The sequence below is a fragment of the Tupaia chinensis genome, unplaced genomic scaffold (assembly GCF_000334495.1).
Source record: "Tupaia chinensis unplaced genomic scaffold, TupChi_1.0 Scaffold000477_2, whole genome shotgun sequence".
In the NCBI taxonomy this organism is placed as follows: domain Eukaryota; kingdom Metazoa; phylum Chordata; class Mammalia; order Scandentia; family Tupaiidae; genus Tupaia; species Tupaia belangeri.
In genome coordinates, this window is record NW_006159987.1 from 147,327 (window position 1) to 173,629 (window position 26,303).

The window sequence follows — 26,303 nt, forward strand, 5'->3', positions numbered from 1 at the left end:
CAAGCCCACCACTGCAGCCCGCACCACAGGCGGTCTCGTTTCATACCTAGGTAGTTTCTGCTTTCTCCTCCACTAGACTATACGCTCCTTGAGGGCAGAGACTGTTTTATCGACTTTTTTGTCCTTGGCCGTGCCTGGCACATGGTAGAAGCTCCTTAACCTCCCGTATCAGTACATGATTTAAAGCACTTTCACGTGCATTTAGTGGTTGCTACCAGCCCTGCATGTAAGGTAATTTTATCCCAACTTATTGATGAGGAAAGTTGATAAGAAAACTTGATGAGGAAGTTCAGAGAGGTTAAATATCTTGTCCAGGGTGCCAAGTAAGTAAATGGTAGAGCTGGATTTAAACTCAGGTGGCTGGTATTTTAAGTCAGAACACCCTTGCCTCATCTTTTTTTTGGGGGGGGGTGTAGAGGGAGGTTTTAGCCTTAGGGCGTGTGCTCTATGGGGTAGACAGAGACAGTGAGAAGGAATGTGAGAAATCACGCCCCAAGGGAGTGGCCATGCTGCAATCCTTTCTTCTCCCAAGAGTGTGGGTATGCACACGCACCTGGTGTGATTTTCAAGCCACCGGGTCTGGGACTTGAACCAGGGTCTGGGACTCGAACCACGGCCTGCCATGTGGGAGTCCAGCAATGTTACCATGATGCCATCTGCTGGTCCCAGCTCTGGCCTATCTTAACTCATCCAAAACAGCTTGTGGTTGAAAGGAATGAGGTGGAGGTGATGAATGGAAGCTTGTGAAAGGGGAGGAGACTATGTGGAGAAAGAAGATGCAGGTGGTGAGCAGCAACTTGGGAGCTAATTTAGGAAGACCTGAGGGTGGGTGGGGATACTTACCTGGCGGGGGAGATACCATGATCACGAAGGTGGTTTTCTCAGGGCAAGGCTTTTCCATTGCTCTCCAAATGTGCTGACCCCTGCAATTTCCCCACATGTGGGAAACTCAACTGCATAATTTGTGGTAGTGTGGGGCAGCATTCACACTTTCCCCTGTCTCAAAAAAGAAAAAAAAAAAAAAAAAAAGAAAAGAAAAAAAAATAGTGGGAGGGAGAGGAAGGGAATTTGGGGTTCTGAATAGAGAAATGGTAGTTGCAAGGAAGGATGGCAAGTCCAGAACCTGAGGTTGTATTTAAAATGTGACATGAGAGCAGGTTACAGGGGCTGGCAGGTGGCGTGGTGGTTAAGGGCACTGGACTTCCACATGGCTGACTGTGGTTTGAATCCCAGATCTGGAGGCTTGCTTTTTCACTTTCTCTCTCTCACTTTCTCTCTCTCTCACTCTGTCCCTCTCTAGTCAAATTTAAATAAATAAAGTTAAATAAAATAATTCTTAAAAAAAAAAAAAAAAGAGCAGGTTATATAACAGACCAACCTGACCAGAGATGGAATCCTAATCCATTCCTTGTAAGATTTTTTTTTTTTTAATTTGTCAGAGGGCATATGTGCTTTGCCAGAGAGAGACTGGGAGAGGAAGAAAGCACCTCCCTGAAGGGGCTTCATTTTCCCAGTCTGTCAGGATTTGGGGCATACATACATGCACACATGCCCAGTCTGTTTTTCAAGCCACTGGAGCCAGATTTTGAACTATCTGGTTCAGCTATGTGGCATTCAGCTCTCCAGAACATCTTGCAAGGGATTCTTGACCTTGGCACTGTTGAGATTTTTGTTTTAGAGACTGTCCTGTGCAATGCAGGAGGTTGAGATGAACCCCTGGCTTCTACTCACGAGATGTAGTAGCACCTGTCCTTTAGTTGTGACAATTAAAATGTCCCTCAATATTAACAAATGTATCCCCCTCCACCCTCGAGGAACACTGACTTACCACTGGATTGTTTAGAAAGTCATGACGAATTTTAGCGTAGAAAAACATAGACACAGATATCATGACTTTCCCGAAGACCTAATATGTAACCACAGATTGGTCACTTACTTTACTAATCTCTAAAGTGGGGCCAAGGAGCTGGCAGGTGGCATGGTGGTTAAGGGTTCTGGACTCCCACAGGGCCAACCATGGTTCAAGTCCTGGACCTGGCTGCTTATATTCCCGCTTTCCCTCTCTCTCTTCTCTCTCTCACTCTGTCCCTGTCTGGTCAAATTAAAATAAATAAATAGGGACCAGCAGTTGGCATAATGGCTGTGTCGCTGGACTCCCATGTAGTCAGCCACGGTTCAAGTCCCGGACCTGGTGGCTTAAACTCATGCTGGGCATGTGTGTGTGTGTGTGTGTGTGTGTGTGCCCAAGATCCCAAGAGGAGAATGGAGGAGAAGGGATTGCAGCATGTCCATCCCTTCTGGGGAGTGATTGCTCTTTTTCTGTCTCTCTGTCTTTCTCTGTCTTCCTGGCAAGAGCACGTGCCCTGTAGGAAAAAAAAAAAATCCTCTCAAAAAAACAAATAGAATCAAATAAAAAAATACTATGAGGGACCAGCAGTTGGCATAATGGCTATGTCACTGGACTCCTATGTAGTTGACTGTGGTTCAAGTCCCAGACCTGGTGGCTTAAACTCATGCTGGGCATGTGTGTGTGTGTGTCCCCAAGATCCCAAGAGGAGAATGGAGGAGAAGGGATTGCAGCATGTCCATCCCTTCTGGGGAGTGATTGCTCTTTTTCTGTCTCTCTGTCTTTCTGGTGAGCACAAGCCCCCTATAGCAAAAACCTCTCAAGAAAAAAATTATTTGAAAAAAGTAAAAACTAAAAATGGGGCTGATAAGGCCTGTATCACAAGGTTATTGGGAGAATTTAGTGATGAAAATTCAAGGAGATTCCAGTTAATGAACACATTTAAAAAATTTTAAAAATGTGGATTCCTGGGGCCAGGTGATAGTGCAGTGGTGTTGCAACTGGACCCACATGGGAAAGGTCCTGGGTTTACATTCTGGGACCTTCCTGGACATGCCAACTGAGACTGGAGGTGGATGCTGGCAGGAAGGCCCTGTTAGGGTACCTGTCTCTGACTCTCTCTCTCCCTTTCATGAAATAAATAAAAATAAACAACAAAAATTACCAAAAAATTAAAATGTTGGTTTCCTTCCTCCCATATCCTGGAGGCCCCATGAAGATGGGCAGATGGTCTTTGAGGGGGGAAGTTTCTTAAACTGTTCCACCCCCTCCCAATTCCAGGTGGCTCTGGGCTTGGTCTGTGAAGCAGATTACCAGCCAGTGGCCCGTGCAGTGCGTGAACGGGTTGCCGCCATCCAGCGAAAGCGTGAGAAGCTACGCAAAGCTAGGGAGTTGGAGGCCCTCCCACCAGAACCAGGACCTCCACCAGCAACTGTCCCCATGGTTTCTGGACCCCGCAGTGTCTTCCCTCCTGAGCCTGAAGAACCAGAGGCAGACCAGCACCAGCCCTTCCTCTTCCGCCATGCCAGCTATTCCTCTACCACCTGTAAGTCATCCCCTTCCTTGGGACCCCGGCCAGAGCCCTTGACCTCTGCCTCCCACCCAGAAGCTTAACCCAGCAGCACTGTCACTGATCCCACCATGCACCTCTAGCCACGAAACTCCCTGTGGGCAAGAAATCCCCTGTAACTCCAAGCCCCTCCTCACTCTGGTGGGCTCTTCATCTGCCTCCACTCCCCTTTATTTCCCCTTTTTGATCCCCTCCCTCCCCCACCAGCGGATTGCGAGACTGATGGCTACCTCAGCTCCTCCGGCTTCCTGGATGCCTCAGACCCTGCCCTTCAGCCCCCTGGGGGGGTGCCATCCAGCCCCGCTGAGTCCCATCTCCGCCTGCCCTCGGTGAGAGGGGGTCACATGGGGGGCTCCCAGCCATTCCCTCCTTGTGAAACCTAGTCCCGTGACCTGGCCCCATGTCCCCAGACATCCACCACTCTTGTCCTCATCTTCCCCAATTCCATCTCCCTCCCAGCATCCTTCACACCATCTCCCTGGATCCCAGGAGTTATCCTGCCCTGACCTCATGAGCCTTTGTCCTGTTTCAGGCTTTTTCCCTATCCATTCCACGTTCTGGCCCTGGCAGTGACTTTTCCCCTGGGGACAGGTATGTTCTGGTGTGAGGTGGGGTTCCAGGGTGAGACATATGGAATTCCAGGGTCCCAGTGTCCACTCCGTCACTCTTGTCTCCTTTGCCTTTTCCAGCTATGCCTCAGATGCAGCATCAGGCCTCAGCGATGTGGGAGAAGGGATGGGACGGATGAGGAAACCACCAGGGAAGAATCTCCGGCGCAGACCCCGGTCCCGACTGCGGGTCACTAGTGTAAGGAAGTGGAACGGCGGATGGAGGATACCCTACAGGGCCAAAAGGGAATGGGGGAGGTCAGCCAGAAAAGGGGAGTAGCGGTGTGTGGCTGGCTTCTAAGAGGCAGTCAGTTTAGTTTCTAATACCAGACTTTGGGGGTGGAGTCTACTCTCTCCCAATGCAGGTTGGCCATTGTCACTTGACCGCAGTAGGGTGGGGACACATGATAAGGACAGAGGTCTTGATCTCCTCCCTTATACTGACTTTCAATCTGAAGGTCTCAGACCAGAATGACAGAGTGGTTGAGTGCCAGCTACAGACCCACAACAGCAAGATGGTGACTTTCCGGTTTGATCTGGATGGAGACAGCCCAGAGGAGATTGCAGCTGCCATGGTGAGGGGGAGAGAGACGAGGCGAGTGTATTGGATCCTAGACAAAAGTCTCTCTCTAAATGTCCACTGGTGTTAAAACCCCTGTCAGTAGCAGAGGTTTTGAAAGCACAGGCTGGTTCTCAGCAGAGTGACCATGATGACGTCTCAGCTCTTGTTTGGCGGGAGATTTCTGTTTATCTAGGAAGACTGACTTTTTCACCTGGAGCAATTTGAGACTAATGTAGGTCAAGGATACACAAGTGTTACATGTGAAGTGCATGCCAGACATGTGATACTGTGTCTGTAAGTAATGAATGGCTTGGGGACAGCAGGGACTAACCCAAGGTCTGGGCAGATGGGTAAGGGGGGCAGTGAAAGGTGGGAAGGGCATGTCTAGCTGGGGGAATGGCATGAGCAAAGGCATTCCTAGTAGGGAGTCACTTGGAATATGGGGCTGAGAGGGCTGCATGAGGAAACCACTAGATTGGAGGTAAGAGTTTCTACTTGAGAATTATGGGAAGTGAGGGTGGGCAGGTAGAGTGGGCCCAGGATATAGATGGTTTTAATAGTTAGGCAGAGAGAGGGGCCTGCAAGTGGCACTGTGATTAAGGGTACTGGGCTCCCACATGGTCACCACAATTCGAGTCCTGGACCTGACGGCTTGCTTTCTCTCTCTCTCTCTCTTACTCTGTCCTTCTCTTGTCAAATAAATAAATAAATAAAGTTAAATAAAATAATTCTTTGAAAAGGAAGAGTTAGGCAGAGTGTAAAATGAGGAATATACATTTTTTTCTTTTAAAATTTGTCATAGGTTTCATGCACATGCCAGAGAGAGACACAGAGAGAGAAGGAGGGGAGAAAGCACCCCATGGTCATGCCACAATTCCTTCTCCATGAGATTTTGAGCATTCATGTGTCTCTCAAACTGCCAGGTCTGGGACTCGAACTGCCTGATCAGCTATGTGGGATCCAGCTTCCTTAACCACTAAGCCATGGTCTTACCCAAGAATACATGTTGTGAAGACCATTTTGCCATGGAATATGGAGGGGGTTGAGAGTAGGGAATCTAGTTAGGAGACGGACACAAGAAGCCAATGTGGAAAAAGGAGAGATTATGGGAAGGAGGAAAAGAAGGGGTAAGTCTGAGGGTTGTTTCAGGAAAATAAGTTACTCTGTAATCCAGTAACCTATTGACGTAGTACAATACACAAAATGGATGCTCAGTAAATATTTGCTGAGTGGATATGATAGGGATTAGGGAGAGGGGATATCAAGGTCAATTTGTAGCTTAGGGAACTAAGAGGAGTAGGCCACCAGAGGAGAGAGAAATTTGGAAGTGAAAGTAGTGTTTTTAGGGGTTGTGATGAGCGTGAGTGAAGGAGAGACAGCTAAGACAAGATCTCTATAGCAGAGGGTCAGGTAGGCCTGGAGAAAAATGGATTTAGGAGTGGTCAATACCGAATTTGGGAGCATAGAATTGAGAGCGAAGGGAGATAGGCCTGCAAAGCAGAGACATAGAGGGTCAGAGTGTGTCTCAATACATGCAACCAATTCTAAAACAGGAAGGGGGGATATGGGTCAATGAAGGACACAGAGATTGACCTAAAGAAGTAGGAGGATATTATTAAAAATTAAGTGAGGAGCCAGCAGTGGCATGGTGGTTAAGACACTGAACTCCCATATGATTGACTGCAGTTTGAGCCCCGAACCTGTCAGCTTGAAACTCACGCTGAGCACATGTGCGTGCATGCCCAAAATCCCGAGAGGAGAATGGAGGAAAAGGGATTGCGGCATAGCCATCCCCCCTGGGGTGGGGGGCAGTGCACGAGCCCTGTAGCAAAAACCTCTTAAAAAAAAAAACCAAAACACTAAGTGAGGGGAGTCAGCCAGTGGCATAATGGTTAAGGCAGCTGGATCCCATGTGGCCAACTGCATAGTTTTAATCCTAGACCCAGAGGCTTGAAAAACATGCTGGGCTGAGCCAATAGGTAGCATGGAGATTAAGGCAGCTGGATTCCACATGGCCAACTCTGTGGTTAAAGTCCCAGATCTGGCAACTTAAAAAACACGTCAGGCGCTTGAGCAGGCATGCATTCCCAAAATCCCCAGAGGAAAATGGAGGAGTAGGGATTGTGACGTGGCCATCCCCTCTGGGGAGTGATTTCTCCCTTTTCCTCTGTTTCTCTCCAGTAAGCATCCATGCCCTATGGTAAAATAAATAAATAAATAATAAATTAACAAACTGAGGAGAGAGTTTCAAGGAGGTGGTAAGCCAGAGGCAAGACCACATTGGCTTCTGTAAGGCAAGTCTGTGGGAGGCCAGTACCAGTGGAGTGGGGGCGGTGGATGCCAGCCTCTGGGGTGAAGGAGGGGAAGGAAGGGGGAAAACGTCAGGCTTCAGGAACTCTGCCTACAGCATCTTCTTCACCCTGTCATTTACCTGGTATTCAGGGAACAATCAACCATGGAAGTATCACCTAGTACTTGAGACTTACTGCCTTCGCCTTCGGTGAGCCACTTGACCCTTCCAGTGTCTTTTCTGCAGCCACAATGGTTTCTGAATGGTTCTCTGAAAGGCCTGGCTACCTTTCTGCCTCTGCCTCCCTCTGCTCAGGGTCTCTTGCCATGAGAACCTTTTCTGCTTGGCTTGCAGGTCCACTCAGATCCCACCCAGCCAAAGTGACCCTGCCCAGGGTGCTTTCCCCTTTTTTCTCCTGACCAGTCCATTTTTCACTCCTCTGTGGTAGTATTCTCCTGAGACTTGATCTGATTTTGTTGCTTTTCACCCTAGAATCTTTTTATTGTTTTTTGGAGAGGTTTTCACTATAGGGCGCATGCGCTCGCCAGACAGAGACATAGAGACAGAAAGCGAGAAATCACCCCCCAGGGGGGATGGTCACGCTGCAATCCCTTCTTCTCTATTCTCCTCGGGATCTTGGGCATACACGCACACGCGCCCGGCGTGAGTTTTAAGCCACCGGGTCTGGGACGCGAACCTCGGTCGACTATGTGGGAGTACAGCGACATAGCCATTACACTAACTGCTGGTTCCCCACCCTAAAATCTTTAGTGGCTGCTTGTGGCTGTAGAGTAAGGTCTAAATTCTGAAGCATGGTCTTTAAAATTTACAGCACACTCAGCCCTACTGTAGTCCTTACTAGTTTAAGAACATGGCATGCCTTTCATGCCTCAAAGCTATCACGCTTTTCTCTACGCCTAAACTTCTCTTCTTTTTCCTGATGACCAGCATGGACTAGAGGAAAGCGTGGGCTTTCAGCTAAGAAAGCCCAGTTCATGTTTCAGCTCTGTATTTACTAATTCAGTGAACTTGGGAACGTTTCTTTTTCTTTTTTTTAATAATTATGTATTTAATTTTATTTATTCATTCATTTATCTTATTCTGACCAGAGAGAGAGAGAGAGAGAGAGAGAGAGAGGGAGGGAGGGAAAGTGAGAAAGCAAGCTGCCCGGTCCAGTACTTGAACTGTGGTCAGCCATGTGGTAGTGTCCAGTGCCTTAATCATCACGCCACCTGCTGAGCTCCCGGGGACGTTTCTTAACCTCTCTGAAACTCAGTTGCTCATCAGTAAAATGCAGGTGATGGAACTTACTTTGCAGAGATGTTCTGATACACAATGATATAATGTATGAGAAACACCCAAAGTAGGTCCTCAAAAGAGTTGCTTTCCTAATTCTTTTTTTAACTTTTTTTTTTCTTTCCTAATTCTTCAAGGTTCTGTTCCAAAGACTCATTCAATGAAGCCATCCCAGCTTCTTCCCATCCCCAGGGTGGTATGTCCTGCTCCACTCAGAATAGCATGTTTTTTTTTTTTTTTTAAGAGAGGTTTTTGCTATAGGGCGCATGCGCTCGCTGGAGAGAGACAGAGACAGAAAGTGAGAAATCACCCCCCAAGGAGATGGCCACACCATAATTCCTTTTCCTCTTTTCTCCTCTTGGGATCCTGAGCACAAATGCACACAACCCGGCCTGAGTTTGAAACCACCAGGTCTGAGACTCAAACCGCAGTCAACTACATGGGAGTCCAGTGACATAACCATTACACCATAGCATGTTTTTTTTAAGTTGTGGTTAAAAAAAAAAAACAAAAACATAATATAAGATTTGCCATCTTAATAGTTTTTTAAAGAATTATTTTATTTAGGGACTGGCAAGTGGCATGGTGGTTAAAGGCTCTGGACTCCCACATGGCTGACCACAGTTCAAGTCTCAGACCTGGTAGCTTGCTTTCTCACTTCCCCTCTCTCTCTCTCTCTGGTCAAACTGAAAAATAATAATGATAATAACAATAAATAAAGTTAAATAAAATAATTCTAAAAAAAATATTTAGATTAAAAAAAGAATTATTTTATTTAATTTTATTTCTGTATTTATTTTCATTTGAGCAGAGAGGGGCAGAGTGAGAGTAAGAGTGAGAGAAAGAGAGAGAGAGAGAGAGAAAGAGAGAGAGAAAGTGAGAAAGCAAGCCACCAGGTTCGAGACTTGAACTGCGGTCGGCCATGTGGGAATTCAGTGTCCTTAACCACCACACCACCTGCTGGCCCCACCATCTTAATCATTTTTAAGTGTATGGTTCAGTACTGAAGTGTATTTATTTACCTTGTTGTAAAGCAGATCTCCAGAACTTTTTCATTTTGCAGATCTGGAACTGTGTCCCCATTCAACCAGTCCTCCTCACCCTCTGCGCCCCCAACCTCGCCCATCTGCACCTTCCCTGTCATGACTTGAGCTCTGTATCTGTGCCTCCTCCACTGGGCTTTGAGCTTTGTCAACACTAGGACCTTATTTTACGTATCTCTGTATTCACTATGGTACCTAGCACTACGCATGGTACATAGTAGATGCTCAATAAGCGTGCATGGATTTGGATGTGACCTTTACCGTTTACTGTCTTATTTTTACTTAACTTTGTGGGGTGTAGGTATATGTGGACCTGTGTGGTATATTTTATAAACTCTGTAAGGACAGGAAGTATGTCTAAAAACATTGAGGCAACAGTGGAATAAAACTCAGACTCTGGCTGTAGGTAGACCTGGGTTCAAGTCCTGTGACCCTGAGCAGAACCTCTCTGAGCATTGGTTACTTAACTCTAAAATGGGGGTGCTAATTCAGACAGATGTTACCCCAGAAAGCCGGTGGTGTTAAATGTGATAATAGATGTAAGGCACCGAGTATGGCCTTCATCTGCTGAATGAATCAGAGGTCAGGAGCACAGGGAGAAGGATGAGTGAGATAACTGAGCTCTCCTCCAATCCTGCTGTCCCTCACCAGGTGTATAATGAGTTCATTCTGCCTTCGGAAAGAGATGGATTCCTGAGCCGGATTCGGGAGATTATCCAGCGAGTGGAGACCCTGTTGAAGAGAGACACTGGCCCCGTGGAGGCTGCTGAAGATGCCTTAGGCCCCCAGGTCAGGCCTCTCTGGACATCTCCAGGGAGAGTGGACTCTGCTTCAGGGCTCATTACTCTCTGCCCTCAACAGGCTCCTTCCACTCCTCTTCATCTCTGGGACTCTCAACAGTGGCTCTTAGCCTGCTTGAGAATGATAAAAACCATGGACTGTGGTCTTAGAAAAATGTGTTCAATACATACTTTTCTTCTACTTCATCATATTGAAATTAAACCAGACTGGGACTAGCAGATGGCATAATGGTTATGTCAGTGGACTCCCATGTAGTTGACCGTGGTTCGAGTCCTGGACCAGTGGCCTGAAACTCACACTGGGCGTGTGTGTATGTGTGCTCAAAATCCCAAGAGGAGACTAGAGGAGAAGGGATTGTGGCATTGCCATCTCCCCTGGGGGTGTGTGTGATTTTTCTCCCTTTCTGTCTCTCTCTGTCTCTCTCGCGAGCGCATGTGCCCTATAACATAAATCTCTCAACACCGAAAAAAAAAAAAAAAAAAGGAAGAAGAAAAGAAATTAAACCAGACTTACGGAGAGAAGTTACAAGAATTCAGGACCAGCAGTTGGCATAATGGCTATGTCACTGGACTCCCATGTAGTCGACTGTGGTTCGAGTCCTGGACCCAGTGGCTTAAACTCACGCCGGGCGCCTGTGCATGCGTGCCCAAGATCCCAAGAGGAGAACAGAGGAGAAAGGATTGCTGTGTGGCCATCGCCCCGAGGGATGATTTCTTGCTTTGTCTCTCTCTTTCTGGCGAGCACACATACCCTATAGTGAAAAAAACTACCTCCCCCCCAAAAAAGATTTATACAGACTTTCTGAATACTCTTTGCTCAAATTTGCCAGTTGGTGTTTTGCCACATTGGTTTATCATTCATCTTCTCTATCTGTTCTCTACACGTATATATACATATTGCTTTCTGAAGCACTGAGAATAAAATGTGTGCACCATTTCTTTCACCCCTTAAAACTCCTATATGGGAGCCAGCAGGTGGCATAGTGGTTAAGGTTCTGGACGCCCACATGGCCAACTGTGGTTTGAGTCCTGGACCTGGCAGCTAGAAACTCACACTAGGCACGTGTACATTCATGCCCAAAATCCCGAGAAGGGAATGGAGAAGAAATTGTGGCATGGCCGCCAGGGGGTGATTTCTGCTCTGTCTCTCCATCTCTCTGGTGAACACACACATCCCATAGCAAAAACAAACAAACAAGCAAAACAACCCTCCTATACAGACTCCTAGGGGTTCACAGGTTCTAGCTTAAGCACCCCAGTCTGAAACCATCTAAGACAGCTCTTCCCCACTGTGACTGAGGGTCCCTCTCTTCCTCAGGAGGAGCCAGCACCATTGCCTTCCCTCCCGGACCCCCTTCCAGACCCATCCAGTGGTACGTACTGAGTTCTGTCCCTGCTCATCCCACCTCTTGGGGGTTGCTCGTGGGAAGGACACAGAGCGTGGGAGAGTGGACTCCCAACACATCCTCCTCCCCAGCAGAGCTCCAGAGCAGCACCTCCCTGGAGCAGAGGAGCTGGGCAGCCTACTCCACTTCCTCATCTTCTCCTGGAACTCCCCTGTCTCCTGGAAATCCATTTTCCCCTGGAACCCCCATTTTTCCAGGCCCCATTTTCCCCATCACTTCTCCCCCCTGTCACTCCAACCCCTCTCCCTTTTCCCCCATTTCTTCCCAGGTCTCCTCTAGTCCCTCTCCACAGCCTCCCAGCTCGCCACTGCCATTCTCCTCCAGTGCACCACAGTTTCCAGCCCCATCCTCTCAGTTTTCCCAGAGCACTTTTCCTCCCAGTTCCCCATCCCCATTCTCTCCTGGTTGTCCCCAGGTCACTCTTAATTCTCCTTTCTTTCCTCCTTGCCCCTCTCCTCCTCCCCTCCCCTCTCCCCCAGCAGCTCCTTTCCTCTCTTTGGCCAGTGCCTTCTCGTTGGCTGTGATGACTGTGGCCCAGTCCCTGCTGTCCCCCTCACCTGGGCTCCTTTCCCAGTCTCCTCCAGCTCCTCCTGGTCCCCCACCTAGCCTGCCCCCTCCTGCTGTCCTTACTTCTAATGGCCAGGAGACCTCTCCACCCCACACAGCAGAGATGGAGAGTGAGGTGAGTAGGAAGCCAAGAGGGATGGTTGTGGGGCTTCATTCTGGATCATTTCTCTTCTCATGGACCCACACTTTGTAGGCCTCCCCAAGTTCTACTCGGCCACTCCTGGGTGAAGCCAGACTGGCGCCCATCTCTGAAGGTGAGGCCTCTGACCACTGACCTCCTGCCCATTATCCCCAATCCACTTTATCCTACTACTGATTTCTCTTCTTCTCCCCATAATCCCTCCTGGTCTTCCTACAGAGGGAAAGCCCCAGCTTGTTGGGCGTTTCCAAGTGACTTCAACCAAAGAACCAGCTGAGCCTCTTCCCCTGCAACCAACACCTCCAACTCTATCCAGTTCTCTGAAGCCTCCAACCCCTCAGCTGACCTCAGAGAGCTCAGACACAGAGGATAGTGCTGGAGATGGGCCAGAGACCAGGGAGGCTCTGGCAGAGAGTGACCGTGCAGCTGAGGGCCTGGGGACTGCAGTTGAGGAGGAAGGAGATGATGTAAAGGAACCCCGAGTTGGGGGCAGCTCTCCACCCCTGAGTCATCCCAGCCCAGTGTGGATGAACTATTCCTATAGCAGCCTGTGTCTGAGCAGTGAAGAGTCAGAGAGCAGTGGAGAAGATGAGGAGTTCTGGGCTGAGCTGCAGAGTCTTCGGCAGAAGTAAGTCTTAGGAGGATGGAGGAGCAGAGGTGAACTTGGGAGAGCCAAGTGTGTGACTAACCTCTGATGCTCTTGATGTGTCCTCAGGCATTTGTCAGAGGTGGAGGCACTACAGACACTACAGAAAAAGGAAATTGAGGATTTGTACAGCCGGCTTGGGAAGCAGCCCCCACCGGGTATTGTGGCCCCTGCCGCTATGCTGTCCAGTCGCCAACGCCGTCTTTCCAAAGGCAGCTTCCCCACCTCCCGTCGCAACAGTCTGCAGCGTTCTGAGCCACCAGGCTCTGGTGAGACTGCGGTAACCCAGCTTCTGTCTTTTCCTTGAGATCCCTTCCTTACCTACTCAGTTTTCTTCTAGGCCCCCGGGGTCTGCCCCTTGGTTAGGGGTACTAGCCCCCCTTCCCTCACTCAGTGCTCTCCCTCCCCGTCCTGCTCCCAGGCATCATGCGAAGAAACTCCCTGAGTGGCAGCAGTACCGGCTCCCAGGAGCAGCGGGCAAGCAAGGGGGTGACTTTCGCCGGGGATGTTGGCAGGATGGTGAGGGCAGGTCCAAGGGAGGGAGAGCCCAGGGAATGGTAGCTGGCTGCAGCTTCACCTTCCTCCTACCTTGGAGGTTTCTTCAGCACTTTTTTCTTTTCCCTGCAGTGAATTCAGAACAGAAGCCATGTGCCTCTCCCACACCAGGGCCCACCATGGAGCTTGTGCTCTCAGAATTTGATGCTTTTCTGACCAGTACAACTCAGCAAGGAAGACCCCAGCACTGAGGGGGTAGAAGGCCAGGGGGGACATGGAAAGTGTGGCTTCATTATAGTGACAAGCTAAACACGTGGGAACTGTATGCTGTGTGGAAGTATAGCAGGCTATAGAACTTCTATCTTCATCTCCAACCCCTTCCTAGCCAAGGGTCAACCACTAGCAATCCCACCCAAGCCCAGATGCTTCTCGAAGGCCCACCCCCAGTTTGGAGTGTAGGATGTGCTCACACCAGAATTAGCAGCAAATAAAAATGCTGGAAACAAAGACTCTGTGACTTCGTATCTGTCTTGCCTTAGGAGCTGGGGTAAAGCTTGTGAGGTGAGGAGGGGTAAGGATGGTTCTTTCACCATGGCAGGCAGGGGTGGAAGCTGCCCAGCCTTTTGGCTTCCTATTAGGAGTTCATGAGGAAACTGCAAGGTCAGTGATCCACCTGATCAAGCTTAGATCCCCTCCAGGCCCCATCCTAAACCTACATGGGCAGACATCCGTGTAAATGAAGAATAAAGGCTGCTTTCTCTCATCCTTCATCCATTTCTCTCTCAGTCAAGTTAGAGGAATAGCGTGCTCTTGAGGGTAGAGGACAGAAGAGTGACTTTCCTTCTCCTAAGCTGAGGTTCAGTCTTAAAACAACCCAGTGATCTCTCCCCTAAATCAGGTGGAAAGATCTCACGGAAAAAGTAATTCTAGTTAAACATTTACAGCTCCCTGGGGCAATGCCACTGCTGTAGCCACTGCCTGTGGAGCTTTTCAACGCGAAGTGCATGCCATCTCTTGGCCCTCACACACTCACTTGGCTCCAGGAGAGATGACTCAAGTTTATTATTCTCAGCTTGACCTATCTTTCCTACTTTAGGCGCCAACACTGCACAGAGCTGACACACTGCCTCCCCTCCCCCATAATAGTTGTGCCCCTGGGAGGTAAACCATAAGGTTAAAAAATCTGGGGGGGAAAAAAAGAGTCTGGGAAAAGCCAAAGTTGCAAACTCCTCAAACAAGGAAACAAAGTATTAGAAGGGCTCAGTCACTGTACACAGCGAGTGGGAAGTGGGGAATATTCCTTTCACAGTGGTCAAACGTGTAAGTCCCTCACTTCTTGGATTCAATCATGGTCCAAAGTTAGTAAGAAGGCCAGAAATGCGATGCTATGAGCGGGCTTCAATGTCTACAGGATCATGGGCATCATCCACCGTGTGAAGGGGGGCCAGCAGGTTGGAGCCGTGCAATGTCCATCCAAATCAGGGTCCTGATGCCCTTGCCAGAGCTCGGGCTCGGGCAGCTTTGGCCTCATCTTCCAGGTCATCTAGGAAACGCTCTTGGGACACTGAGTAGAAGGTATAACCATCTGAGGTGGTGGGTTCAGGAAACCACGTGGAATATGCACATTCCCTTTCCCTAGACTCGCAGTACCCGCCCTTGTTATTCTCCCAAATAAATTATTCCAACCTCCCACCCTCTGCTTTTTCCAGGCACTGACCCTTAACCCCACCATTACTAATAAACCATATTAAAAAAGCACCTTAGAAATGACAAAGTTTCAACCCCATTTTACCCAAACATTAAACGTCTGGTTCAGTCCTCCTACCTGCTTCTGTTCCCTTGCCCCCCCACATGCGGTCCCCCTGAGTCTACAAATCGGCTGGATACAAATAGCTAGCACCAGGGCCCCGATTCCTAGCCCGGTCACGATGTTCCGGGTCCGACGCTGTGGCAGCGTCTTCTGTCACTGGGCAAGCTGCACCTGCCGCATGAATTGCAGTTGCGCGGGGGTCAGTTTCTCTCGAGTCGGGTCGATGCGCTGAGCGAACGGAGCCTTTCCATTCTTAGCATCCAAAGGGTCACCAGATCCAGGTGCCGCCATGTTGCCACTCCGTACTTCCTAGTCACAGGGCGCGAGGCTCTCTGGGAATTGTAGTTCTTAGTCACCGCAGGGGACGCTGGGAGTAGTATGCCGTGTGTCTTTTTCCCTGGCAGAGCCGCGACTCTAGGCGAGAGGAAAAGGGCGGAGAGACTGGGGTGGCCGTGCTTTCTGATTGGCTGAGGGGTTCGCGAGCGACCGTTGGGGCGGGAAAAAACTGGAGGGCTCGAGGCTGTGGTGCGAACTGGGTTTTCCTCAGATTTGAAGCGAGGGCGAACACATTGGAAGGGCACGAGGGATCGAGGGTGTGGCGAAAGACTGGAGAGAAGCTAAAGGGGCCGGTTTATGGAGCCAGGGAACCGTCTCGGTGCCCCAGAAGGTTTCCGAAGATGGACGGGCCTGCGAAGCTAAGATTGGCCTCCCTCAGCGACTTTCAGTTTGGAGCTGTTTCCACAGAGACGATCGAGGATGCCCTGCTTCATTTGGCCCAGCAGAATGAGCGGGCTGTGCAGGAGGCTGCAGGACGGATGGGCAGTTTCAGGGAGACCCGGATCGTGGGTGTGGCTGCAGGGCGGGGAAGCTGGGTTTATGGAAGCTGGGCCATCTGTCTCTGGGGCACCGACCTTTAGATTCATTCTACTTTAAGTATTCAAATAATTTTTGTTAGTTACCTCCTGTATACCAGGTACTGGAGATATAGTGATGAAAAAGACACACCAGCACCCTGCCCTTGAGTGCTTCAGCATATATGGAGTACTTTTTATTGACACTTCCTGGGATAGGAAGACGAAATAGAGATCTAGTCCTTCTTTTCAAACTACGTGTAATCTTGGGGGGATAGTAGGACAAATATACAAATGACTACAGGGACGAGCAGATAAATGACATAAGAGAGATAAACCAAGTTTTCGTGGGTATCGGAGTGATGCAATTAAGAAGCCTAGTCATCTTGGCGTTAGAGGTAGACCTTGAAGGAAGGATGACGTTTCGATTGGTGAAGAAGGCAGTGTTCCTATTGAAAAGGGATAGCCATAAGGAAGCCAGGGTGTGTGTGTGTATAGTGCAGTCTACCATAACCCAAATATGGGGAATTAAGACCAGAAAGACAATCTGGAGACATTCCATGTGGAAGTTTGAATGGCAAGGGGAAGTTTATATTTGACTTTGTAGGAAAATGTGAAGACATCGAAGGTTTTAAAATAAGGGAGTGCCGTGACTGTAACCTTTACTTTGGTAACATTATTTTGGCTGTCAGTCTACCTTAACCCAAATATGGGGAAGGGTAGTTGGTATTAAGACCAGAAAGACAATCTGGAGACATTCCATGTGGAAGTTTGAATGGCAAGGGGAAGTTTATATTTGACTTTGTAGGAAAATGTGAAGACATCGAAGGTTTTAAAATAAGGGAGTGCCGTGACTGTAACCTTTACTTTGGTAACATTATTTTGGCTGTGATGTAAAAGATGGATCCAACCAGAGAGAGGGAGAGATGGAGAAGTAGGCAGAACAGAGAAATCTGTGTTAGGTGATAGGGCAGAAGGAATAGCAAGGGAAGATGGATTAAAACATTTCAGAGCCAAAATCTAGGGTTCTTCTGTGAATGAATTTAAGTGAAAAAGAAAAAAGATGACTATGCCAAAGTTGGGCTTGGATGATCAGAGGTATAGTAGTGTTGTTAACACACACACGCACACACATTTACACACACACACACTGCAAAAATAAAACAGGAGGAAACATGGCTTTTCTATAGGGAGGGTAATAGCTTTGGTTTTGGATCTACTAAGTTTAGATGCTTGAAGAACATCTAGAGGATGGTTTCTAGTAGGCTGTTTAAAAAGTAGCTCAGAAAAGAGGACAGAACTGGAGCTGAAGTTTCGGGAAGAATCTACATATTGATATTGTTGAAACTGAGGCAGAAAATGAACTCCTAGAATGAGAGAGTAGAAAGGGAATTGGAGTAGAGAAGTTTTGAAGGAAAAAAAAGGAGTGGTTGGGGAGATAGGAATTGAACCAAAGGACTTTTGGAGCCAAGGAGAGAGTTTCAAGGATAATGACCAGCAGTTTCAGATGCTTTAGGGATATCAACAGGAATGAGGATTGAAAAAAAAAAAAAAAGCCCCTGATATTTAACATCTTGGACTTGTTTGTTGACTCCCCAGATAATCATTCCAGCAAGTTGGAAAAGGTAGAAACCAAATTAAATTACAGAAAATTAGGGAGTGAATGAAGTGGGAACAGCAGATGTGTCAGACTTTCAAGAAATTCAAGAGTGATGGAAAAGAGGGAACCAGCAGTTAGCGTAATGGCTATGTCGCTGGATTCCCACGTAGTCGACCGCGGTTCGTGTCCTGGACCCGGTGGCTTAGAACTCACGCCGGGCACGTGTGCGTACCCAAGATCCCGAGAGGAGAATGGAGGAGAAGGGATTGTGGCGTGACCATTCCCCCTGGGGGGTGATTTCTCTGCGCCCTAGAAAAAAAATCTCAAAAAAAAAAAAAAAAAAAAGAGTGATGGAAAAGAGAGAGATGGAGCCCTAGTTTAAGTGGGGAGAAGGAGAGGGTCTTTTAGTCATTAATAGATGTACCTGTTTATAGGTAGATGAGCCAGTAATGAGGGAAAGATGTAACTCTCATCCATTTTGCCTGACCCGAGCTGAGTTTTCTTAGCAACTTAAAATAGAAAGTAAAAACGAATGTCCAGATAATTCAGACCAAAACCAAACCAAACAATTGCATGCATACAGAAAGAGAGAGAACAAAACTAAGAAGTAAAGCCTGATGTCCAGCACATAAAAAGACTGGCTAATAACACGCAATGATATGCTCTCGAGTATTTTGCTGAATTGCTTAAACGAACTCTCTTCTACACTGGTCATTGCTTAGCAGAGCTGTGGTCTCTGTGACAATAAGGTTTTGGACATAGATCTATATGTGATGTGTATCAGGGTAGATTCTTAAACTGTCTTGTGCTAGTTCGACTTTTTTTTATAGTTTTTCCAAGAAAGTCACATTTTCTCTGAAGGCATATGATAACTTGACTCCATGTGCAATTCTTAGCTCATCAATGTGAAAAATTCCTAGGTCTGCAGGCACTTTCTTTGTTGTGAACTGACATTTAACCCTTGTTTCCACCCTCTAATGATATTGCAAACTAAATAGAATTCTATCTGGGGCTGTTCTTTCAAAGAGAAACAGGGATGGGCTAACATCTTGCCAAGGTATCTTGCCCTTCCCATCTTCCCAATTATTCCCTCCCTCCATACTGGGCTATGTTCCCTGGTTTAGGGGATGCTTCTTCAAAACAAGACACTCCACAGTAACAAACTTGTTCCTGGGGAGAGGCTCAGCCACCACAGATTTACCCAACAAACCGATGCAGGAGAAATGATGTCCAGCTGTAAGGTGAATTGTGTTTGTAAAGCAATGGGAGTGCTCCAGAGGGTGGTTACTAAACAAACAGTGTCATAAAGAATATCGAGGCTCCAGGAGGGACTTTCTGTTTCTGCCAACATTCCACTGAAAACAAAATATAGGGGTTAGGATTTTTATCCATCTAAGAATCTTCCTTGAAGCTGGAGGTTCCCAGCATGGAGTGGAGGCCAGCTAGACCAGCTGGTATGTTTGTGTGTAACTGACCAAGCCTTTTATCAGCTGAGACCCACAGGAAGGCTCAAGGGTCACTGAGGGGGCTTGGTAAGCTCTTGTCTTTGGCACTCAGTAAGCCTCCTTTTCATGCCTCTGATCTGCCTATTGGCAGCAAAAGAAACTGAGCTCAGCTTTGGTTGTTTCAATCTCATCTTTCTCACCTCCTGACCCTTTTCCCTTGGCCCATCATGGCTTTTATACAATACCAAGAGTTCACAGAGTGGTTTTGGTTGCATCTTGTGAATTAGGTTCTTCTTTCCTGTTTTGGCAGAGTTTATTTTTCTCCTGTCTGAACAATGGTGTCTGGAGAAATCTGTGAGCTACCAGGCTGTAGAAATCCTAGAAAGGTAAAGCCCTGAGCATGATGCCTTTACAAGCGGTCTCTCTCAGAATGGCTAACTTTCCTAAATCTTTAAGAAAATCCTAGTCTCTCCCTCACCTTGAGGTTTGGTTCTACACTTTCTTTTACTTGCAAATGGAGATTTCACAGCCAGCAACTGATATAAGAGGGGATAAAATGTAGCATAATTTGAAGCACAAATTCCCTTTAGTCTTCCTGAGGGTGGATTGTTCTCTTCTCCCTTCCTTATAGGTTTATGGTTAAGCAGGCAGAGAACATCTGCAGGCAAGCCGCAATCCAGCTGAGAGACAAAGAGAAGACAGAGTTTCAGAACTGGAGGGCTCTGAAAGAGCAACTTTTCAACAAGTTTATCCTCCGTCTTGTGTCCTGTGTTCAGTTGGCCAGCAAGCTTTCTTTCCACTACAATGTAAGGTGGTGGGGTGCTCATGGGCACTGAGCGTTAGAAACCAGCTCATCCAAAGGTGGCTGTGAGAAACCAACTCCCAGGCTAGATGATACTACCCATGTGAAAATTCCAGAGGGTAATTATGCTTCCTAAGCATACCTCCTAGACACACCACGCGTGTGTGAGCGCGCGCGCGCCCGCACACACACACACACACACACACACGCACACACACACAGTCACACAGGCAATTATCAAGTAGCCTGAAGTTCTGTTCCCAAAGTATAATTGCTGGACAGGTGCCATCATTCATACAGGTCACCTTTCCTCCCCTTGGACTCAAGGACAATTTACATAAAGTGTCTAAATTGCCAACATACCTATCAGCTTAAAGGCACACTACTACATTTATAAAACAGCTATTTCCACATCACTACCCGATGTCTGTGCAATGAAATGTCATTCATTCAGCAAATATTTGCTGAGTTTCTTTTGTGGCCAGATGCTGCACAGGGTGGCAGACCTACAGTAGTAAAAACATTATCTGTGCTCTCAAGGAAAGGACATGCAGATAGTGTGGAAAAGTGCTCTGGTTAGCATTGATATTAGAGGGTATGAATATACTTCATTGGCCTTGGAGAGTCAAGAAAGTATAGAGAAAATGTCTTCCTGAAAGGGGCGGGGGTAGGTGGGAGATGTGGATGCTAAGAGAAGAGGAACAGGGAAAGGAAGAGGGAGAAAAGGGAGACCCAGGTATAGGAAACAACACATATAGTGACTTGGAGAGGGAAAGCATAGTGGGTTTGGGAACTGCAAGTAATCATATATGACAAGCAGAGTGTAAGGAGGAATCCTCGAGAGAAGACTAAAGATGAAGGTATGGGTAGATTGTGAAGGGCCGTGTACACTCTGCCAAGTTAATGACCTTTATCCTGACATCTCCCTCTCTTGTTTTCTTTGCTCAGATAATCAGCAACGTTACAGTCTTGAATTTCCTCCAGGCTCTAGGGTATCTTTATACCAAAGAAGAACTGCTGGAGTCAGAACTTGATATTTTGAAGTCTCTGAACTTCCAAATCAATCTGCCCACGCCCCTCGCATATGTGGAGATGCTTCTAGAAGTTTTAGGTACTTTAATATATGAGAAAATGTGTTGGAGACTTCCATAGTAGTAAAAAGTAAAAAGTGTGCACAGAGGTTTTGGGAGTAGTGGGCAGAACCTACAAATGAGGAATAGGAAACCTGATGGTGTCTCTGGATGACTGAGAAAGGTACACCCTCTGGCACTTCCCAGGAAAAGAAGCCCTGAAGTCTTAACAGCTGGTTTCTGTTTGGATTCACTAGGCACTCTCCCATTGAAGGATCAGAATTGATTTTATGGAGAGGCATGAGACAAGGGAAGAACAAATATGTTCTCAATGTATATATACTATACATGGAGGTTTCTCCATTGCTCCCTTTGTCCCTTTGTCCTTTAAAATTGACCTCTAGTGGAATAAGGTTTTTTGTTTATTTGCTTGTTTTTTAAAGGTGTGTGCACTTGCAGGGAAGAGAGACAGAAGGAAAGTGAAAAGCCGCCCCCTGGGGGATGGCCACATGGCAATCCCTTCTCCTCATGGGATTTTGGGTACACGTGCACACACACTCAGCATGTTTTATAAGTTACCAGGTTTAGGACTTAACCATGCAGTTGGCCATGTGGGATCCAGATGCTTTAACCTACATGCTACCTGTTGCCCCCAAACACATTTCTTACACAAAATAGAAACTCGGAAGCATATTAGCAGTTCAACAGTTTTATGTCACAAAATGCCTGTGATTATAATCAAAGAAACCCCTTATGCTCCTTACCATGCCCCTTCTCCATTTAGGATACAATGGCTGTTCAGTCTCAGCTACACAGCTGCATGCAACCTGCTTGACCTTGCTTGACCTGGTCTATCTTCTGCATGAGTCCATATATGAGAGCTTGCTGAGGGCGTCAATTGAGAACTCCACACCTAGTCAGCTACAAGGGTAAGACAACTCCTATAAAGTAGGCCCCTTCCAAGATCAGAGTGGAGACAGACCACAAGAATTTGGGATTGGAATGAAGCTAGTTAGGGCATCCAGTCCATGGCTAAAACCTACACAAGCAACCTGGTTCTCCTTAACTTTTAGTTTGTTGCTTGGATGCAGATGACTGAGTCCAATCAGGAAAACCCTAAAGGCTTTTACTTTTAAATTCAAGCAATTAACATATTTTCTTTCCCACTTCTTTTATAGCTTCTTATAACTTGAGATTACTGGACTGCTTTTATGTCAGGAGAAAAAAGCCAGTCACAGGGTCCCAACTTGGACAAAAGTGTTTGATTACAGTAAAGTCAGGCTGGTCAAATGCTTCACGGTTACATTTGTTAGGGAGACAGATGGAACAACAAAAGGCCGGTCAACTATCCAGGCATGAGGCTCAGATTTTAATCCCAGTTGGGTTGGGGGAAGTTAGGGGAGTGGGTCAATTAGCTACTGACCATTCTTTCCATGTCTAAAACATCCGAGATGATTGGCATAAAAATTCATAGCTGAAGTTCTCTGACCCTAGGATTTGGAAGATCAAGTTTCATTACAGCTCCAATTAATATGGTTTTAATCACTCAGGGAAAAGTTTATTTCAGTGAAGGAAGATTTCATGCTGTTGGCGGTAGGAATCATTGCAGCAAGTGCTTTCATCCAAAACCATGAGTGTTGGAGCCAGGTACGCACCACTGAACAGGACCAGCATGGTTGGAATTCATTTAATAGAAAGCATTTCCCCATCAGTTACAAGGGCAACAGAATTTACAGATGACAAGTATTCAGACACAGGATTAGGATGAGTGAGTAGGACTTGGGGTGGGGGTAAGGGGAACGGCTAGATTAAGAATGAAACATTTCTCCAGTTCTTTTCTTATGAAATTGGAAATGGAGACCCAAGTTCAGCTTGTTTAGTTCCCCTTACAATGACCAGCTATTATGTTAGTCCAAGCATATCCTCCCAGAAAATGTCAAGCCCCACTATCCCCCTTATATTTTATAAAACTTATCTTTAGTAGTCTAGCAGAAAGTTTCCATCCTAACACTGTCAAGGCAAAGGTATCCTGCATAGCTTGGCCATTGGCAAACACTAGAATCTGGATATAATCGTCCTGGTTCAGAGAAATGAAAAACTCGACTTTTGGCTTTAGAGAACATCAATGCATGTGTTTGTGGACCAAAATATTTGAGATTATTTAGTAATAAGAAATTTGTCTCTATTCCTGAAGGTTGTGGGGCATTTGCAGAGCATCACTGGCATTGCTTTGGAGAGCATTGCTGAGTTTTCTTACGCAATCCTGACTCACAGCGTGGGAGCCAAGACTCCAGGGAGACAGCAGCCTGTTCCTCCCCACCTGGCAGCCAGAGCTCCAAGGACGGCTGCTTCCTCCAACACATGAGGCAGGCTGAATCTGCCAAGTATAAACAGCCTTCCTCTCTGCACTCATGCCCCCCTCTGTTTACTTTCATATGCAGGGTATGAAACTTCCAAGCCTCTTTTGAACTCTTATTTTGTACTCCATTCTGATGCTTATTTTTCTGCATCAAGAAAGTGTTAAGGTGGACAATTGTGCATGTCTCTTTTGTTGTAACAAACTGAAAATATCAAAGAGCTGGGAGGAGACAGATTAGTGAATTTATTTTTGTTTAACAAGATTTTTATACTTTTTGTTTTGTTTTGAATTGCCAGAAGGTGCATATGCTTGCCAGAGAGAGAGAGAGAGGGAGGGAGAGGAAGAAAGCACCTGTCAATGGGGCATGATCACACCTCGATCCCTTCTCCATATTCCATCCTGTTGGGATTTGGGGCATGTACCCACATGTGCCCAGTGTGTTTCAAGCTGCTAGGGATGGGATTCAACCACGTGAGATCTGGCTTCCTTAACCATTAGGCTACAGGCCAGCCCTATGGCTTTTCTTTAACTTAAATTCATTACAAGGGAATGTGACATGGAGATTAGTATTAACCAAGGGCTCAAAAACAAGACTGAGTGACCTTGACTGAATATCAATGAGGTTTCCTTTATATCCCCTTATTAGTTTAACATTTCTGTTACTGAGATCTACACATATAAGGCTTCCTCTGCAACCGCCTAGTTTCACAGTCTTTTAAATGAAAACTAACCCATTACTAAACATGTCTCAACAGAATTTCCACTTACTTGCACTTGAACTCAATTCTCCCAGAATACAAATACTCTATTTTAGTGGGGGGAGGGGAAAAAAACCCACCTCACAATGCACCTTTAGGCAGTCATCAGACTGTAGCAAATCTTTTATTACAAATAATTAAATCTCTCCATAATGTCTCAAACAGTATCAAATACCATTTCATATCTCTAACACAGAGCAGAGTAGGCATTCCGTACTACCACATGAGAAGTGTTAAATTTCAAGCTTCTGATCATATCACAAGGTGACCAGGCAAAGCTCAGATGTCATTTTCCCATGTTTTCTAAGTGTGGGTCTCAAACATCTTGCTGTCACCGTGGAGACGAAAGTTTCTATTTTATATTTGTAAATGTAGGAAGTTGAGAGACTCCAGTGAAAACACATCGATCTCAATTCAACTTCATTAAACAAAAAAAAAAAAAAGCAAATTTAAATTAGTTGTTTCAGGAAAGACAGGGAAAAGCCGGCATGAGTTTAAGAGTCCAAACTATGACAAGGGAAGGGCTGGTAACTATACATGGCATGTTATAACTCTACAAACTCTCTGTCATGTGGTATTTTAAAATAAAGTGGCTTTTGTGGATTTTTTTTCTTTTTTGGTATTGTAAACATGTGCTATTTAATATTAACAATATTACCCCAAATTTAATTTAAAACATTTTTCTTTATGCAAACAAAACAAAATTTAAAGCCTTTAAGGCAAACAGCCCCAAAGGAAAAAAATAAAGTTATTTGTTATAAAATTGTGAGGATACCCAAGCAAGACCCCACTTAAGATTTGTCAGCATGAACTTGAGAGCTTTTGTCCACTGTTCCTCAGAGTTAAACTGGGTTTTGATGGAATAGGAACCGCCACTGCCTCCTGTGTCTTCAATCTTGCCTTTCTCCACATCCATCCTGTGAATGGACACAGCACAGCTCATTAGTAACTGAGACCCAAGTCAGTCAGTTCAGGCAAACGGGCAGGGACCTGATCATGGGACCATTCACGTCATTTTATCTGTTAAAGAACCATTGGCGAGGCACGGCAGTGTATTTTGGATTTGCTTGAAAGCCAAAAATCAAGAAGGCTGTCACAAGAGCCTCATTGTCATTGTGGAGTACAGGGACAGGACACACACCCAAACAGATGAGAGGCCTGGAATAGGGGGTGAGTGAGGGTTACAGTACTCCTTACTGTTTTTCTAGGCATCCTTGAGCTCGTGGGGAGAGAAGGGAGCCAGAAGAAAAGAAATGCTTTGTTTTGGGGTGACAGGGGCAGCTCAGCCTTACTCTAGGTAAAAACTAGAGTTTCCATCTATCACTGGCTCCTACAACATCTGACCAAAAGAAGCATTCCTGTATATTTCCAAGGGCTTCAGGGAAACTTTCCTGAAACTGGAGAGCAGGCTTGCGCTGTGCCAGGAAAATCCCCAAAACCATCTAGGAGAACATTTTTTACGCCAGAGACCAGGTGGTCACATTTTGTCCTACTTGCAGGACAAACGTTATGTGATTTTGCAGCATCTTTTGCTTTCCTACCATTTATACTATGTTTTGTCTCCATCCTTACTGTCCCTTCAATTCTATTCAGTTTGGTCCTACCATATGCTCACTCAGCATTAAGGGATACTGACCTGTAAGGAAGACAAAAGCGTGTCTCGCCTTTCTCAACCTCTTCTTTGAACTGCTGTACACAGTCCAGGAAAGCCACCATGGCATGGTCAAACTTGTTATCCCAGAAAAACCGCAATCCCCCAGAACAGTACAATGGCAGCTCCTGCCCAAGAAGAGATAACTGGCTATGGGTGTGGCAGCAAGACAGGCTACCAGAGATCATTCCAGACGATTATCAATCCCTCAAATCACATTCTGCCTATATTCTACTAGAAACAGTACTTTCTAGTACAAAGTACTGGCCAGACTCTTGTCTTCCATCACCTTGGCCAACTGTAATAACCTTGGGCAAAAACCTAACACAACTAGAACTGCTTCACCATCAAGGAAATGTACTCAACGTCTACCTCATAGTGATTCTTTCACACACATCCTCCTCTGAAGAGGAGGCTCTTCATGAAATATCAGTCTAAGAGAGAAAATGAATAATGCCAATATCAAAGCAAACCATCCATTTCATTAGGAAGATAAGAACTTTGTATTCTAGTGAAAATGAAGCTTCCCAGAGTACCTTAGATTTGTCTGTCAGAGATTCCAGATAGGAATGATTTCCATAAGGAACAAGTCGATACCTAAAATGGAGATGCAGATAAAGAAGAATATGGGATTTCTTCTAACATGATTATTGGGAAGTTACAGCCCAATGATTTTTCACTCTTACTCT

At 46.4% G+C, this 26,303-nt stretch overlaps 4 protein-coding genes and 1 non-coding gene across 12 annotated transcripts in view; 3 read left to right on the forward strand and 2 right to left on the reverse strand.

The window, feature by feature from the left end:
- Positions 1 to 13,777, forward strand: part of WNK4 (WNK lysine deficient protein kinase 4) — a 28,597-nt gene extending 14,820 nt beyond the window's left edge. Inside the window, 13 exon segments of the mRNA XM_014590726.2 lie at positions 3,128 to 3,392; positions 3,624 to 3,745; positions 3,949 to 4,007; positions 4,106 to 4,223; positions 4,483 to 4,599; positions 9,867 to 10,004; positions 11,334 to 11,388; positions 11,496 to 12,103; positions 12,182 to 12,242; positions 12,347 to 12,755; positions 12,843 to 13,042; positions 13,195 to 13,292; positions 13,401 to 13,777. Coding sequence (XP_014446212.1) covers positions 3,128 to 3,392; positions 3,624 to 3,745; positions 3,949 to 4,007; positions 4,106 to 4,223; positions 4,483 to 4,599; positions 9,867 to 10,004; positions 11,334 to 11,388; positions 11,496 to 12,103; positions 12,182 to 12,242; positions 12,347 to 12,755; positions 12,843 to 13,042; positions 13,195 to 13,292; positions 13,401 to 13,403 — 2,253 coding nt within the window. The 3' untranslated portion in view covers positions 13,404 to 13,777.
- Positions 836 to 999, forward strand: LOC114009175 (U1 spliceosomal RNA). The gene has a single exon (XR_003550630.1). It is a non-coding gene; the product is annotated as a U1 spliceosomal RNA (small nuclear RNA).
- Positions 13,778 to 14,306: 529 nt separating the features above from the next.
- Positions 14,307 to 15,475, reverse strand: COA3 (cytochrome c oxidase assembly factor 3). Its single transcript, XM_014590725.1, is given in 2 exon segments — positions 14,307 to 14,853; positions 15,156 to 15,475. Coding segments are annotated over 2 exon segments (321 nt in total). The 5' UTR covers positions 15,370 to 15,475; the 3' UTR covers positions 14,307 to 14,746.
- Positions 15,476 to 15,607: 132 nt separating this feature from the next.
- On the forward strand, positions 15,608 to 23,515 carry CNTD1 (cyclin N-terminal domain containing 1). 4 transcript variants are annotated; one of them, XM_027774792.1, is made up of 8 exons: positions 15,867 to 15,924; positions 18,654 to 18,770; positions 19,285 to 19,360; positions 19,606 to 19,780; positions 20,725 to 20,887; positions 21,631 to 21,775; positions 22,397 to 22,493; positions 23,041 to 23,515. In XM_027774792.1, exons 4-8 carry the CDS (start codon positions 19,610 to 19,612, stop codon positions 23,209 to 23,211), a joined length of 747 nt encoding a protein of 248 aa, XP_027630593.1. In that variant the 5' UTR covers positions 15,867 to 15,924; positions 18,654 to 18,770; positions 19,285 to 19,360; positions 19,606 to 19,609; the 3' UTR covers positions 23,212 to 23,515. The 4 variants fall into 4 exon arrangements, with proteins under 4 accessions (XP_006156129.1, XP_006156130.1, XP_027630592.1 ...); XM_006156067.3 differs by lacking the exon at positions 18,654 to 18,770 and having other exon boundaries at positions 15,608 to 15,924; XM_006156068.3 differs by lacking the exon at positions 18,654 to 18,770 and having other exon boundaries at positions 15,609 to 15,897.
- Positions 23,516 to 24,068: 553 nt separating this feature from the next.
- The window catches only part of BECN1 (beclin 1), a 19,341-nt gene continuing 17,106 nt past the window's right edge, over positions 24,069 to 26,303 (reverse strand). For 4 of the 5 annotated variants that reach the window (XM_006156069.3, XM_006156070.3, XM_006156071.3 and 1 more), the window contains 3 exons: positions 26,151 to 26,211; positions 25,600 to 25,742; positions 24,069 to 24,880 (listed from right to left, as the gene is read on the reverse strand). In XM_006156069.3, coding sequence (XP_006156131.1) covers positions 24,712 to 24,880; positions 25,600 to 25,742; positions 26,151 to 26,211 — 373 coding nt within the window. In that variant the 3' untranslated portion in view covers positions 24,069 to 24,711. The remainder of the gene's footprint in view (positions 24,881 to 25,599; positions 25,743 to 26,150; positions 26,212 to 26,303) is intronic. The other variant, XM_027774793.1, reaches the window with a different exon arrangement.

Coding starts and splice junctions, on each gene's coding strand:
- CNTD1 (XM_006156067.3), top strand. CDS start 15,756: ATGGACGGGCCTGCGAAGCTAAGATTGGCCTCCCTCAGCGACTTTCAG. Junction 15,925..19,284: donor CAGGGAGACCCGGATCGTGG/GTGTGGCTGCAG, acceptor CTGTTTTGGCAG/AGTTTATTTTTCTCCTGTCT. Junction 19,781..20,724: donor AGCTTTCTTTCCACTACAAT/GTAAGGTGGTGG, acceptor TTCTTTGCTCAG/ATAATCAGCAACGTTACAGT.